General features: G+C 35.9%; 2 protein-coding genes across 4 annotated transcripts in view; both read right to left on the bottom strand.

Moving 5' to 3' along the window:
• Positions 1-18,124, bottom strand: part of LOC139988969 (damage-control phosphatase ARMT1) — a 300,302-nt gene that overhangs the window by 79,994 nt on the left and 202,184 nt on the right. The window lies entirely within an intron of this gene.
• The window catches only part of LOC139988968 (lachesin), a 260,206-nt gene that overhangs the window by 51,572 nt on the left and 190,510 nt on the right, over positions 1-18,124 (bottom strand). For all 3 annotated transcript variants that reach the window (XM_072006802.1, XM_072006803.1, XM_072006801.1), the window contains exon 6: positions 1,717-1,934. In XM_072006802.1, coding sequence (XP_071862903.1) covers positions 1,717-1,934 — 218 coding nt within the window. The remainder of the gene's footprint in view (positions 1-1,716; positions 1,935-18,124) is intronic.

Raw genomic sequence — 18,124 nt, 5'->3', positions numbered from 1 at the left:
AAGAAAAAACGGAAAAATAGGAATTCTTAATTCAGGGAACGCCGGAGAATAGAAGAATATTTGCATCGCAAACAAATGAACAAACACCCAAAAAGAAAGAACCAACCTGCCATGAGATATACGTACCTACCTACTCGCACTAAAATAAAAAGATGCAAAATTAGCAGAGAAAATTAGTTCATCGTCGAGTTATATCTCTAAAATATTAATGATGATCGATTTCAGCCTATACTTTTATGCACAATTTTGGAATAATCGATACACGATTTCTATTTAAAATCGTTACTTTGTATTTTTAGTCCCTTTAATTTATCTCTATTCTTACTCGAAAAATAAACGGATAAATTTTGTTTCGATGAATTCATCGTTCAAGAGATGATTTTATTTCAACCTTGGAAAACGATTTTCGACGCGTCGCTTCGAGACATGTTTCAACGAACACGACAAACGAATTGTCTTTGCCAGATGTTGCAATCCAATCGGTAATTTTTCGCGTCGATACATTGGGATTTTTGTTTCATCGAAGAGTAACGATTCGCTTCTGATCCATCGACGAGAAAACGATATTAAAATAATTAAAAGACATCGGCTGAAGTTTAACAATCGGTGAGCATTCGTTTTTGCTTCCTCGATTCTTTGACGGAACGCGGTGAATGGAGATTGAAACGATTGCCCGAGAAAATAGAATTGCGAATTTTTCTATGAAATGCCTGTGTTTATGTGTTACTGTATTAATTTTGACGCTGTGATATTTCATCAAAAGTATATTTATAATAATTAAAAAGTATAATTGTTTATCAGAGAACCAGACTAATTGGAAGAATTATTCCATATTTTTTAGAAAAATAGAAAAATAATAATAACAGAAGTAATGGAAATAATGGGGAACAGTATTCCATCTCTGGCTCTCATTCATTTTATTATACAGAATAGTAGTCGGTCCAAGAATACGAACAAAGCTAATGATCCGCATGTGTCTAAAGAAACTTCTGTCATTATGGTATGGTTTTATTTCATCAAATTTTCGTAATATCTATTGTATTTCCAATAAATTAATTGGTGTCGTGTTATTAATTTTTGTAAAATTTTACTGAAAAATACATTATCTATATTTTTTAGAATATCTGTTGGTAATCAATTTATTAAATGTGCGACAATGTCGCAGTTTTCCAAAAATTTTCAATGGCCATCGCTTTTATACTAGTATGTTTTCTGACTCGGTCCATACCTGGCATCTAACTATAAAATAGGGGTCTGATAGATAACTTCAATGACGAATCTAATTTGGGTAAAATATCTTCTTTTTCTTGTTTCTTCAATTTTCTTCTCCTCTTCCTCCTTTAACATTATATTACCACAGACCTCTTGAACCCACATAAATAATGTGAGTAAATAAGTGTAGTTTATTCATGAAATGTCATAATGATTTATTCACAAATCATGATTAATAAATGTTACCGTAAGAACATTTGCATGGCTAATAAGTCTTGTCTGCTGCGTGAACTACTTTACTTAATTATTAACGAACGTTCCTCGCGTACTAAAGCATAGAGTTTAAGCTTGATTCCTTTACGGTATAGTATAGTTGATCAAAATTTGACTATTTATCATATTTATTTACCAAATAATTTTTGTCAACTATTTTTCGAAATTATTTTACAATTCACGGATACCGAAATGCCGATACAAAAGATGAACAATGAAATCTGTTCTTACCTGCAAATCGTATATCGTAAGCGTCATATGCGTCTTGTACGAGGGTTTCTCCGGAGTCGAAGTAGTCTTGTACTTCTTGCTCCCCTGAATCATCAGGCCATCCTCCCTGGTCCAGTAATTCAAAGAAGTCGGATGAGCCTCTGTGTGGCATTCCAGCGTAACCGTATGGTCTGAGGGTGCACCAACCAATTGGTGCGGTATCCACAGCATAGGGGGAACTGCAACGAGAAAAGTGATTGATTGGCTCATAAATGTTCCAATTACTAGCGATACAAGCAGGAGTTCGCGATCGATAACCAGTCCACGTCTATAAATCTTGGCTTGAGTTTGTCGAACACGCGTCTAAGCGTTCACCGACTCGATCACACTCTTATGAGACGGGAACAAAGCGGTTACAGGATCAATGAAAATCTTTTTTAACGATTGGAAGCTTTTTATATTTCATACCTTTAAATAAGTTTATTATGATACGACTACAAATAACGTATCAGATATCCACAGTAAATAAACCAGGATTATCTGTCTAATTAAATATCGGGAATAGTTGAATAATTAAGTGTTCTGTTAGAATCATCTAAGTAAGTTACTTACTTTCTGAATAAATAAATTTAGCGTTGTATCAACGAGAAGACAAACATTTTCATGACAATATTTACTATTTTCGTATCATATGATAGATAATTTAAATCTTTCTATTGTAGAAGTATATTTCAAGAATACCCTACTTTAAATATCCTTTAGTTATAAACCTCTACGAAAAATATATAATGTAACTCATTACGATAAATTAATTATCTGTCTAATTTTTTTCTGAGGGAGAATTTTATTTTGCCCGTTAGTATATCTTTTTCGTTTTCAAACTGTTTCTTACACCGGCTTGCTCTCCTTACTGTAGCTTTTCTTTTTTCATTCATCAAGCTCGCGCTCGCTTTCTTCCTCTCTTTCTCTCTCGACTCTCCCGTTAAGTTTTGATCTACGCGCCGCGGGCGCCGAGCAATTAAGAGCAAATTAGCGTCAAGATGCTCGATTAAAGACAACGGGCTCGAACAACGGCGGCGCCGCGGTTGAAAATGTGCGTCAACGTTTCGACCGCATTCTCGTGTTGAATACGGCCCTGGTTCTCCACGAAAAAGAATGAAGACGGATGCCGGTGATATTTTATGGAAATTCGATAAAGTTCTTTGAATTAAAGGAACAAAAGGGAAGCGAGCCATTTTTTGCTGCTTTACAACACCGTGATGGATTGTTGTTTCTAATGGTGGAATCTGTTACGTGTCGTAACAGCGTATTAACTTTACTGACGTGAAATCGAACATTTATTTCATAAGCAGCGTTCATCGAATGAATGTAAAACATCGATACGCTGCAGCTGCGACAAACGATTGCGTTCTTAAATAATACACGTTACCTATTTATTTTGTTCTTTCGTTTGTTTTTCAACTTAAAAAAAGAATTGTACTATTTTTAAAGCGTAGTTATGGGGCTATAATCGAAGCCAAAAATTAGTTAAAATGTCATGCAGGTGTACTATCTCATCAGTTTCAAACAATCGTCAAAATATTTTTTGCTCGTCTTATAATTTTCATATATGTACAATATCGACGTAAAAGAACTTTTTGAAATTCGAACAAACAAAGTTGCAATATCAGAAATTTATATCGTATATATCAGTAGGTATATGTATGTTTCAGCTCATTCCTTTGTATGTCTTTTTCAAAATAAAATTCATACAAAAAATGCACGGATACCCATAAAATAACCTTATAATTTCTAAAAAGTGGGGATAGTTACAATTATCGATAAGGTACCTAAACAGAAATCGAAATGTTGCATTTGGGTTAATTGAGTCTTTTAAAGCGTATTTACGAGTTAGGAAAGAGGTGAGAAAACTTCTGTATTCATTTGCAGCATGGATCGATGCTGATTGAAAAGCAACGTAAGTGATATGAAATACAGATTCGTTTTGCAATATTTGCCGTTGAACTTTGTCTTTTTGTAATTATGAATGTTTCTCTGTATTTCGCTCCATTAATTGCTTAACTGAGTTTTTACTAAAACAATAGAAATTTATTTAGTAAAAATTACAATATGTATATATTTATATATTATATATTTATAAATATATATTATAAATATATATATTAATATATATTATATAAATATTATATATATTAATATATATGTATATATATTAATACAAAAAACTGGTAAAAAATGGTAAAAAAAGGATAAAAGATTACAATATATATACAATTAATATATATATTAATAAATATTGTAATTTTTTACAAAATAAATTTCTATTATTTTAGTAATAAATCAGTTAAGTAATTATATATATAAGCTATATGTTTATAATTTTGTTAAATTTTTAAAATCTTAAAATAATTCCCAACTATCAACAACTCATTGTGGTATTCCAAATGTGATTTTCGCGTTTTAGATTTATGTGAATGTTCTACCAGATTCTAATATATTGGTATATTAATAGTAATATCAATAATGTAACGCCTATAATGCAAGATTGTAATCGAATATATCAGAACAGTTAACTGTATCGAATAATTAAAATCATATCAAATAATTCACTAAAATAGTTCGTACTGCAAACATGTTAAGTATCGATAAACAAATTAAGCGTATTTAATGTAGTAATATCCAAAACAGAGTTTTATAAATGTTGATTGTCGTTATTTTTCAGTTGAACGTCGAATTACTTAAATTCCAGGATATACATTCACCATGATTAATCCGACTATTTTTTTTGGACATGTTAAATCTCAGAAAATAAGTCATGCAGGCTTTACCACGCTTAGACCTGCGGAGTTCCTCCAATAAAAAAGTAATTCCGCCACAACGAATGGTTTTCCATAGGAACCCTCGCGCTTCTGATAATGCCTCGATGGGATGGGAGTGCTTCACTTTAACTTAAACCTCGTAACAATACACCCAGAGACCTCGAACTTTCCTGCCATCACATTCTTCATGAAGTTCGAGACGACCCGAGCATAATTCAACATTCGCGACAAAAAAGAAAGGAAGTATGAGAATGGAGTGTATTAACGTTTGAACACGAACAAGGTATAACATTAACCTAACATTATATGAGACACTTTGTAATACATACTGAAAAAACGGATTAGTTAGTTAGTTTAATTAGTTAGTAGTTAGTGTCGAATATAGACGAAGAATATTTAGTACCAACATTTATTTGGGTCCAGTTAATCTCATAAAAATTTGTATATTTTCTTATAACATCATTATTTTTTTCACACGCAACTATATTTTTCTATTACATTATTCAGAAGTCATAACTATCCCAGGCTTTTAATTTATCATGCAAACGTCTGCATTAAATACGTTACCTTTTAGCTTATGTACTCTTTCTGTTCTCGCGCGTGTTGTACCAAGTTTTTACTACCACGCGAATTCATGCGCCACTCAAAAATATTAAAAAATACTCCGCGAATATAGAATTCTAAATTGAAATCGATAATGAGTTGACTGTATTATTTCGTTCGCGATCGACATCCTATCTAGATGATAATGTTTCTCCTGGTAGTTTCACGCGCTATGTTTCCTATAGGCGGTTGTTTAACTTTCATTCAGAAAGAACGGAGCGAATATCAGATATTGCGTAACAACAAAAAAGAAAAAAAAAAAAAGAGAAAAAGGTGGAAAGGAAAAGAAACCAAGAAAAAATCTGATTTTATTCTACCTCGAAGACGAAGACTGATACAAAAGTATACAGATAGTAAAGAGCTTTAAAATTTAAATAAAGATCCTCCGTCGAATGGTTTCAGGAAGCAACTTTCACCCTTCTCATTCCACGGGGAATTACATGGCTCCCTATCTCGCCAGCTTTAACAGCGGCTGCAAGCTTGATTTTCTTGATCCCTTAAGATTCTTCAGGGCATGTTTTATTTAAGGAACGCTGAAAGCTTATCTTTGAAGTCGACGGATACATGATAAATAATTTATGTTGTTAAACGAGTTGAACATCTTTTAATAACTGGTCTCTCATTTTATAAAACGTTCTTTTTTAATTCAATTCATTTCCAACCAAAAGAGGAGGAAACGGACTCACTTTCGTCTTCGTTTCCTTTTATCCTTAAATAAATTTATTCAAGAGCTCGCGATTTGATTTTCCGCTTAACTTATTCGTCGTAGCATGGAAATTATTTATTGGAATTCGAACTGTGTTGAATTTTAATATATAAGTATATAGTATATATTATATACTGGAAATATCAAATAAAAGGGTTTTTTTACGTATTCTCAAAAGATGTGAATTGATATTGTGTAACTTATATTATATTTCTTCATCTTGAAAAGAAATATTAAATATTATTATTTTATTATTTTTCACAAAATCTTGTATCTTATTTCTGCTTGTGTAACTATTTTTAAAGCAGTTGCGCTAGTGCAATTTATTTATTTCTATTAAGAAATCTTTTGACGGGACGTGAATACAAATTTCCTGAATTCAATAAAAGTGCATCCGAATGGAATGGAAGAAGAAGAAAAGTGATACGGTGCGGCAAGTGGATGTAAATTACCTGAAAATTTAAATAAACATCCTCCTTGAATTGCTTCAGCAGAACAAAGTGCATCCCTTTGAACCTTCTTCCTTTATCCTACCACTTCCATTGATTTTCCTCCCTCTGTTAAAATTGCTTTCATTTTCTACTGTCTTCCCGCGCGAACATGATGTCTACGAATGTTACATTACGTCGACTTTAATAAAAATATTAGATACGTACTAATGTTGCTCGCCCTATATTACGAAATTTAACTGAAAAACGAATTGGAATATTAGAAGCAAATATCCATTATTTTTCTTTTTATATTATTTCTACATTTTATCATTTTCTTTCTCTCTCTCTCTCTCTCCCTCTCTCTTTCTCTTTTTCTTAATAAATCGAAGTGAAAAAAAGATTGCACATTTGAATGAATCTATTGAAAAATTACAATTAAAAATCGTTATGCAAATTGTGAAGAGAATTGTATATAATAATTTTCTTCTTATTTTCTTTGAAACATATTAAAGGGAAGAATGATAGCGCCTATATGACAATATTAGTAATTCGCCCATTTTCTTTGCAGTTTCTACGGATAGGAACCATCATAAACTGTCATTGCACTTTTACAGACATTAACATTGTATTCGATATGCCTTCATCATTCATGTATATGTCGAATAAAAACAAAATATGGGAATATCCTTAAAATAAGACGTTTGTGCAATGTAAATGTGAAAATATCCAAATGTCGTCTGGTCCGATATAAATTGGATAAAGTTTCCCGATGCGGATTCTCTTTCGGATTTTCTTCTTCTAGATTTTTGTCTCCTTCGTATAGCTTATATACGATAGCAGTTTTATTTTCCACACGCTGCTAGCGTCTTAGTGACTTGATATCGTAAATCAGTTACAATGTAGTGCACGAAATCGTTCGAACGTATTGGAACAGCTTCTTAAAGCGAACAGTTCTTTAATGGTTGCCTGTTTCTGTGTCCTTTTGTTGAGAAAGTGAGATTTGTAGAAGGACTTCCATGACTCGATGCGGATGAGCTAGTTTTGTCACACGGACATTCTCTCTGCATTTCAGCGCTATGTTACATGTACACACATGAGGGGATGTGGACAAACGACAGAATATAAATTTTCCATATTAGAACATTTACGAGTTTGTGTCGTAATTAATCAAGGACAATTCTGAACTGTTAAACGTGTTAGTGTATTAAAGAGACGAGTGGTAAAGTGTAATGGTCAATGTATTTTAAAATCACTTTGAATACAAGTACGGAAATAGTGTATGTCGGTCGCAATCGTCTCTCACTTGATTCTATCGTAGAATTCGCTGTGATAATTTGCTATGCTGATCGTTATGAAGACTCTTGTAATGATTCGCTATAAAGACTGATAATACTGCTCGTAATGATACTGACTGATAAAACTCGATGCGAATACTGATACTGATTTCTAGAGAGCACGTTCGTCTATTTATAACTATAGTTGTTATTATAAAAGGTTCGAATGTAATTCCAGTTGCCGATTACAAATAACGATGATGATGTTTTGATCTAGAGTTCGTTATTGAATCTATCAGATCGAAACAGCGTTAGCACTCTAAGGCACAACAATATGAGTCATTCCCGATTCGAATCGTCCGATGACTCATGTGCCGCTACAATTCTAACGATGCAAAGGTATACTCGTTAATATTAAAATCCTGAAAATATCCTCTTGTCAATAACTGTCTTTATTCAAATTCCATTGAGCTCAAGTTACAATCAATTGTATATATATATACAATATACAATATATATAATCTAATCGTAAAGTAATGAGAATTTTGTTTTGGATTTATTTCGAGTAATTTATTTCGATTAACCAATTAAACTGATATTTCATCGACTTTACGAGTGTGTAAATATGAAACCACGGAATAGCGAAACATATTCTCTTTTTTATATGATTATTAATATTCCTCATATATGGTAATTTATACTTTACTAGCAATTTTGTTACCCGTTAGTCGTGTGTAGCATGATTCTTTCAATTGGCACGCACAACTTAAAACATCCCTTTGAAAAACTATTCTACCCCGGTAGAAACAAGGATGGAAAGTACACAATCGCGGTTTATCGCTACTTGCAGAGCAGTCACTTTGAACAAAAAAAATCTGCGGTCAGGATAATTCAGAGAACTGAACGGATGTAACGCTCAAGCAGCCGAGAAGCTAGTGTTCCGGTTTTCAATGGCAGAGAAAGCGAAGTTTACCAAGCGGTGAGCATTGAAACGAATGGCTCCACATCGGTTTCATCTGGTGGCTTCTTTGAGCAAGGGCCCTGGTAAATAAGGACTCGATTAAATTCTACTCTCTTCACGGCTATTCCCTTAGAATTGACCACATCGACGATCCTGGCATCCTCTCTCCTTTCCTCTGTTTTCAGAGGATTTTTCCTCTGTTTTTGGAGCTGGTTCTTTGCCCCAGACTTCGACCAGAATTCTGTATTTATAGCTGGTTCTAAGTGACGTTGACCAGTTGAAACAAACGTTATTTTGGTACGTCAAATACAATAAGGAATTTTTAATATAGAGGAACGGTTGAAACGTGAAAATAGGTAAGTATCTGAACTTTTATGTATAGTGACTTCAGATTATTTCTTCTTTTAATAAAATACATCATCACTTTACTTGCTCGTTTTCAACACCCGAACGTCGTGCGGGCTGTCGGATGACTTATGCAGGCCCAAGTTCGTTTTTTTTTTTGTTTAAACTGACTGATTTGTTTTACTTGCTCAAGTAATATAAATAATAGTAGTCGTTAATTTCAATAAAACAACAAAAATAACATATACAGATAAACAACGAATCTATAGTAGGGGGGGAGAAGGTGAACACGTAATATGCCTCTTTATTAATTGAAACTGCAAGACAGAAATGCAGAACAAAATTAATATTTATTAATTAATTTCTTTTTATATTATATTTATATTTTAAAACGATAAACTTTTCTTCGTCGAGCTCCTTTAGTTTCAACGATATTATTCGAGAACAAGATTGACAAATTGAATTAACTCGATAGGATCGTTGTAAAGATACAATTTACCAATTACATTCGTGTCTACAACACATACATACCTAGGAAGAAAATTGAAACCTGTCATATTAAATATTGCATCACAGCCGTTTGATTGATTTGAAACAGAACAAAATTAATGGAATTCAGCGAGTCGGGAACAGCCTTATATCATAACGATATCAAGTGGCCTTTGCAATCTTGATCTATCTATCTATTGATTAGATTAATTTGCAAAATAATTGAGAAAGATAGGTACTAGTTATTTAATCTGTCCGTGTTTCCAGACCATTCGTTCTGACTATCGTTTTTTAAAGTAATTTGAAAGTAATTAATATGTCGTGTATGGATCACGAAATATCTCGCGTTCGATAAAAGTTCAGCGTAGATCTCGAGATTTTATCCGTACTACACGTTATGAATGTATCGTTGTAATTAAACGCTATAAGAAAATTACAGCCTTGAATGTAACCAAAGGCGCGTAAATGTCACTAGAGATAAACGTGATTTAATTGTAACTAGAAAAACCTCTAAATATGAGACTGAATCCAATAAGAAAATCGTGAACGACAACAAAAAATGTATTATGTTCATGTGCCATTTTATCCGAATAATAGTGATTTTTTTGTGAAATGTAATTTGAACCATAATTGAATTTAAAAATTTAATTTAATATTTTAATAAAGTCACATAAGATTTTATGTAACTTAAATTTTTGAATTGAAATATACAAATTTTTGTAGTATGGACTAGCTCTCCTAAGATATTAATTCTATTCTAATAATAATAATAAATAGCCTTCATACGTTAATAAGATCAATACATTATGAGTTTTATCTGTTTTATCGAACACGCAAAATCGGTATTTATATATTTATAAATGTTTCATCCCTGGAGTTTCATCAGTATGATTTCAAATGTTCGATATTAATATTTTATAAATATCATCGATAACTAAATGAATGCTTGTTTGCATATCATCACTATTTTATTTAGATTTGCTTTATTTTAGTAAATACGAAAGACATTTTAATTGATCAACTATAATGGAAGAATTTCAAAAGTTAATTCGGACGCAACTAACCTCTAACTAAGTCTCTAACTAACTCGAACTAAAACTAACGTAATTATCAAAACATAAACAAAAGAAAGTGAAAATGTTTAAAAAATATGAACCATCTAATCCCTGACCAATCCTAAAACTTTCATGAATCATGGTCAGCGCTGCCGTGCGTCGCGGCGTTATCACATTGTCGTTCACGAATGACATACAATCGCATAGATCGTCGTGAAATCTCCCCGATTTTCCCAGTTATCCCGGCGTGAGTGTCCTAGCATGTAATAGAGCCTCGTGAATTACTTTGGATTTCAAGGGTGGCAAACCATCCCTTCGACCCTCTTCTTATGCAGTATTCCCAGGTTTCCGATGCCGGCCGACGAGGTACTGCTGTCTTCGGATAGCGCAAAGGATATCCGACACCTTCTTAAAATGCAAAACATTCCGTCTCAGAGTGAGAAGGGAGCAGAAAGGTTCCTGGAGAGAGATCCAGCTCCAGGCGTGACGCTTTAGACCCTTATTGCAAGCACGAGGCCTGCTATACGAAACCTTTCGACGAGTGTTACGACTCGATGTTCCATCGTTTTTTAGTCCACCCACGCTTCGTCAGTCCTCTTCTTCCCTGTTCTCTTTCGTATGCGACGCCAGAAGGTCCCAGATACGTCACTGTTCACTTCATTGTACGTGTAACTAAGGATTTTCCTTTTTCTTATTCCTTTGATTTGGCTTTCTGTATTTTGGTTGGGGATTTGATCTTCAATGACTTTTAAGATTCCACTTCCCACTTAATTTGTAGGAGTAAAATAATAAGAGGATATAACGAATTTAAGATAAGGAAAGGAAGTATTTATATCAATTAATATTCAAGGCCGAACAATTATGCAACGCATAAAGCAAAGTTTGTTGTCAGCGTACAAATCGTATAGCCGACAAAAAGAATAATTACCAAACTGTCTGCGTACCAAGAGGAATATTCGAAACAACATGAACCGCAACATCTCCGGCCAAGTCGTTATAGAACGAAATTAACCCCTAAGCCAGCAACCCCCATAAAATTTGCGGTCGATATAATTCCTACCTGTGCAATCCGACAAGCCCGTAAATTCTCATGTGGATTTTATGAAAATACCAAATATCTGGAAACAAATACTTATTCACGGCGTTAATTAGACATTGGAATTATCGGCAACTCAATGAAACTAATATCGGATGTTATAAACACGTGTAAAACTCGCAAGCATTAGAAGTTAAAACATATATTATAATTATAATATAAACTTCACTAGTTATCAGTTGTGTCGATTATTAAGTCGGAGCCTCAAAACTGAAATCTCGTCTTAAATAATTCACAATTTTCATTCATATATTGTTTTTCCGCTTTTTCACAAAACTGAATTTCATTCACGGGGACTATTTCTCCAAACCTTATTGTGTACAAATCGAACGATCACGCCCGTAACATTAAACTATGATATAAAACACCATCACCGGTTTGAATTTGGTTATTTGGAGGCACGCGAAAAGACTAGCGGGTAAGATAAAAACGAAACGTAACAATGGAGAATCGTTTCAGACGGATAATTCACTTTTCACGGACGAGAAGAAAGGAGGTTCGTAAGTTGCTCTCCTTGACGAATAGCCTGCAATAAAGGGCAGTTGAGTCGAGTTACCGCGTTAAACCTCCTTGCCACAGGACCCTTGAAACTTGCGTTCCACGAGTCACACGCGAGACTGGTATTACTTTCTTTCACGGAGAACACTAACGATCTCAAATACCGTTGGATGAGAGAGAAATCGTTCGAATATCTCATGGTATCGACACGGGGCATTTTTCCTTGGTGTTGTGAACGCTCACTCCCTTGTGCATGCTTGCTTAAACCTCTGAGGGTGAAATGACTCACCTTGAGCAGCGTACAGTTTAAATATTAACCGGAGCCACCACGAAATGTAAACGACGTCGAGTTAGATTGTGGGAGAACAATGTGCAGAGAACAATGTGCAGAGAACAAGCCTGGAGGTGGATAAAAGCTAATTCAGCTGGAAGTTAAACAGTGTCAAAGGTACACCCGTCGGTTTGATGGGTTAGGACCGCATGGTTTGGCTTACGGGTTTGTCAGCCGTGGTCTTAAATTCATCACAGAAGCCAACCAGCTTCCTGAATCGTCCCGTATTCTTCGATCAAGAACGTTTATTGAAATTTTACGTAAATGACGATAGATCTTCGTGGTATCTTATTTGATGGTAAGATAGAGTTCCATTGTGTGCCGATTAACCGAATGTACCATGACCGCTAAAAGGATCGCAAAAAACTATATCTTCAAATTGGCTGAACAGATTAAATAATTCAAAAGATTGTAGAAACAATGTATCAAGTTATTTAAAGCTTAATAAATTATAAAACAAATTGTACACTTTTCTTGCCACAATTTTTGTACTTTAGCAGCAAAGAATCAAAATCGTGTCTGAACGAAGCAGAATTTCCAGAAAGTTAAAGGTTTTACGATGACACAACCAGTCAGCGAAGCAAATTTTTACAAAGTACAGTTGCAATTGAATTACACGAACTTACCAGCATAATTAACAATGATATTGCTTAAAATTCAAAACGTTAGCGATTTGATGTGGTTCAGGATTAAAGAAAACCGGTGTCGTTGCACCAACGCGACGGAGGAAATTGACCAACGTGAAAGCCGCAGAATTCTCAGGCCACAATTTGTTTCTTTGATCGAAAGTTTTGCTGTTTTCTTCCTCGCGTTGGAATCTCGCGGGATTTTTATCTTCTCATAGACAGCAGCGAAATTTAATAAGAGTCGACGTTAATATGTATGGATTGGAATCTTTCGGCCGCGACGGAATTAAGCGGGAAGAATAGTTACACCATAACATGCAGTATTCTCACTCATCTCATAAATGGATGCATTATTTGAATAAATGAATGCTTTGCAGCGTCTTCCTTACAACGTGTTTATTAGTTTTATTGGTTTTTCTGCTTATTGGACTTGTTGGGACATATTTGATCGCTGAAACACAATTAGTTAACTGAAACGAATTTATAGTACAATACATTCGACACGTGATTGTAATAAGTTCATGTAGCATTCTCTGGAATATGTTTAATTTCAAAGATGTTATGAGATTATTGTCGTAAATAATCAATTGTTGTTATAAAAGGTTTGCTTCTACAATTATAACATAGAATAACAGTGGCAATATTTTTATTACGGTATACGTGCATCGATCGTTTGCAAAGCGCAAAGTGGAGATTGAAAGAGAAGAATGAAGAATGCAAGTAGGTCTGTAACAAGACAGGTTTGCGTGTCTACAGTTAGTTTAAAGACTTTTATGTGGGTTAGTAGAGATGGATTCATTTATCTTGATAAGCTAGAACACGTGAAGGCAAGACTACTAGCTGGATGAACTTATAAGTTTCATTTTGACTAAGATCATGATCTTAAACATTCTGCATAAACCTCTGTAGCTTATATTCCCCGTAAGTCATACTTTGCTTATATAGGAGAAAAGAAGAAACAAATTTTTAAAACCACTCTTAGAATACAATTTTACTACCTAACGTCATAGGTATAAATAAAGCCTGCCACGTGTCTACAATTTACAAATTCGTTCGAATTCGTTGCACATGATTAGTCGACTGGAGATGAACCGATATTTCCGCGCTAGATCCGCCGTGGCAGTGTACAAACAGGAACTTTCGTTAATGCGATTCGCTATAAACAGAGGATGAGATTTCGAGCGCGTAATGCATAGCTATGCGTTGTTGCTATAATGTCGATTAAATTTTCGGCAATTACGTTGTTCAATTTGGCGCACGCACATGCTGTGCCGTGCCGAAATCCAAACTGGCTGATGCGAACAGTTTGGCAAGCTGTTTGGGTCAGCAAAGTTAAATGCTTAGAGGCCCCTTCGTGAGATTCCGGGCAAACTTTCTGCGTGAACATAGTTTCCCACCTTAAGTGAATTTGCTGTCCTGTGCACCGGGATTCCTCTGTACCTGTGCCGATATGCAACTTTGATATTATCTGCATCGTTACCAACGTGCATTGTGCACCGTCTACGCTTCGAGTCCGGTTCTTCATCCTTTTATTTACTTTGGAAGAGATCGTGCGACAGTCGTGACTATCGATATCGAAAGATATTTCGATGTCTTAATTTAAGGCTATAATCTAGAGTTTATTGGAATATCAGCGTTTTATATTTTCGAAATGAAAGTAATTGCAAATATTGGATAGAGAAGAAAAAGAAATAACTGCAATAACGGAAAACGAATGTTGATCCAGTGGCGAGCGGGGATCAAGAGAAGGTGCATTAACGCCAGATACGGTCTGATGCATTCGCATAGGGAATCGAGCATGCCTCGGGAGATCGTAATTCGCGGACTTTACGAAAAGTGGCTATTTCGTGAATCCGAGGGTTATGGTTACGAGCATATATGGCAAATCGCGAGTGTTCGCTTGATCAGATTACCAGGCGCGGACAGAAGCGGCAGCTATTACGTTTAACGAGATGGATGTCGGGTCACGATAAGCAAACAGCTGTTTAGCTATTTAGCAACCATGATAACGGTATTACCGTTGACCTTGCCCTTTCTTAATAGCTTCGTCGACCACCGATGGTCCACTCGGAAAGAATTACGACGGCTTTGGTCCCAGTTTCAACGAAATTGCGTTCAACTTCTGAACTTTCTCATAAATTTTGATAAGCAGCGTCGATGAAACCTGATAGTAATACAGGTTTCTTCGACATGCGATATTGGGATGTTGTCAAGTTTAGCTTATCCTCCACCGAAATATAGTTTCATTTAGAATTTCATGAAAGAATACATTCGAGTAGAAAAAGGAAAATTGACAGTAGAATATGAAACAAACTGGCCACGTCAAATAAATAAATTTCTACATATGTTATATCACATATTACATCCTCTTGATAAGATACAACTTCTGCGTGGAGCAAATTTTCAAGTAAGATGTGATTTAGGAGTTATTGAATTTAGATTGCGCATTTCAGACCATAAGCAGCTAATCGATGTAAACCATTGAGTAACACGGAAATCGATTCCGTTAGTTTGTCCATCGAACAGTTGAAGGTGTTTTCTAATCAGAGTCAGACGCCTTGAAATCACGGAACAAGCTCGGGTAATTCGGACGATGCAGAGCTAAAGAACGGCCAATAAAGCGGAAAAGGGGCGAGACTAACTGACGTTGGAGAAGCGACGGCACCGGGTCGCTCTCGCGCGCTCTGTGATAAATCGATTTCGCGGCAAACGAACCGTGAAAAATGGCGGGCAGTCGCACGTGGAAAATGTGTTTCGGGTGATAGCACTTTCCACGCAGCCGCTCTCGCAGGGCTGGTTGGCGCCGGTTAATGCAGTTCACCCTATGTACCCGTAAATCCGACGCTCGTTGATTGCTGCACTCCGATAGACCGAGCTTCAATCAGAAGGGGCTACTCTCATTTTAATAACAGAATTCATTGTTCTTTCTTTTGTCGAACTTTCTTCAAATTTGGAAGTCGATCTCAATCTAGCAACTGTTTCTCAACTGGAAACTAAAGAAAGATAAAGGAGTATTTTGAATTTGCGAGATCATAGACATTCTTCGGTCAACTTTTATTATATTTTTTTAAATCGAATGTCAAAACAATTTATATTGTATCATGCTTATTTTATGGTCTATATACGTAAACGCTTCTTCGATCCACTATACGTCTCTAGAAACCTAATAGAAACAGATAGTACAGTGTGTTAATTAATCAGCCTCTCTCGAATAAGCTGCAAGCGCTATCCGAACATCCCGATAGAAGCCTAAGAACACATTTCTATGCCCTCTCCCTCCCTCCCCCCTCGCTCACTCTCTCTCTCTCTCTCTCTCTCTTACTGTTCATACTAAGCAAAACGTTCGTGCTTAGACCGAAACTATCTTCGTTCCTCGTTAACAGGAACTCAGTGGTCGTAACCAAGATTCGTAGTAGTAGAGAATTCCTTTGAATCGTGATACACGATTCGCAGCGACTAGCAACCAGAGTTCATGATACTCTTGATCTCGTTCTTAGCGTCACCGGTATTCGGGCTTAGAAGACACTCTCGGTGCAATCGAAGCTTCGGGGAAGTGTAGTAAAGCGTACGCGTCCAGTGACCGCGCGACGAGGCGTGATCCTCGTTTTCGGAGCTCGGAATTCAATAACCGGTAATGCACGGACTAAGACCGAGTCTTAGTCGTCTCGGGGGAGCCTTTCGGAGCTACCTGCTAGTTCGATTTACGGTAATTTGACTGGTATTCGCCGCTGGCGTCTGCGTTTCCTCGGATGTCAAACGATCGTTGAATGGAGTAAGAGACACTCGTGCTAACTGAACATGCCCGTTCGTTGGAATAGTACGAGATGTGGAGAGGGAAAGAGATTCTTGGTTTCGAGCCCCCCTCTGCAGAGCAGATATCAGTTAGGACTTTAGCTAGGACTAGCTTATGATCAGTTGGTCGCATTACTGGTCCGCTTAACAATGGTATAACGGTATTAATTACAGGCAGCCCGGATTTCTTTATTGTCTTCATCCTTAGAAATCTAAGCGTAATCCCTCAAACATTTGGATTTCGTATTTAGCACTGATCTTGGTTCCTTACGAGCTTATAGTATTCATAAAAAATACGTAACAGGTACCTTGCTGTTTCGTATTATTCACGCGGACGAACGTTCATTTTTAAACGACATTCTTTTTATAAGACACAGCATTATTTGCTGAGCACGCACGATTTAGAAACAAAATGTTCAAGATTTACAGTCCAGAAACTCCAATCAAAATAGTCTGTAGCAAAATCGACCGGATAAACGAAGCATCGTACGTACACCCGTTTAGCTCTGCTGCGATTCTCGCCGACTGAACTAAGTTAGCGCTGCGATGAAACTTGACTGGTACAAACTATCTTCGTAACGACAGCTGGCAGCAACATCGTTCTGGCAAGTTGCTACTGGTACTACATCTCGACGTATCAATCATACAGAGCCAGCCAAAATGATATGTACCGGAGGGATCAAACTATTCTCGTGTCGAAGAAAATCAACAGAAAAACAGAAAATATAACGTTATTTATTTCGAACGATTGCTTCCTCCCGCTGACAATAGTGCGCAAAAAGAGATGGTAGATTAAACCGTTCTGATATTTCTAAATTAGAAATGAGTTATTTTTCATAATTCAAATATCCTGAAAGTAAAAGTAACTGATTTCTATTACAAATTAACGATTCTCACTAGTAAGAATCAATGTTAATCGCCATGGTTGATCGAATATTGCGATCGTACAGGGTTTGTTGGATTTTGCACGCGGTATGCCGAATAAGTAAAAACTAGCTATCTGGCTCGAAGGACCACACACTAACGTGGGTAATAACTACCGTAACGATTGTTAAAGACAGAAGAATACCAAAAAAACTAGTGAAGACGAGATCTAATTAGAGACAACAAGCAACTATTAGGTAAGACAAGTGACGAATACGAGTATCGATTCTGCGATGAGTAACAATTAATCAGAACAACTAACAACTAAGAATGGCGATTGACAACTAATTACTTATCTCTAAGAAGCAACCAATTTTGCAGTCATCCCCCTCTAGTGTGTCTGTAGCGATACATACTGTGAGCGGTGATAAAGAAGTTAATCTCAGGGTGGACAGCGGTTTGACAACAAAGTGATCCAGACAGGTCGAAGCTCGATATTACAAAGTACCGAGGGCCAATAGGCTCGGTACCAAGAATCT

The sequence above is a fragment of the Bombus fervidus genome, chromosome 7 (assembly GCF_041682495.2).
Source record: "Bombus fervidus isolate BK054 chromosome 7, iyBomFerv1, whole genome shotgun sequence".
NCBI lineage: Eukaryota > Metazoa > Arthropoda > Insecta > Hymenoptera > Apidae > Bombus > Bombus fervidus.
This window is presented reverse-complemented; position numbering and strand designations above follow the sequence as displayed.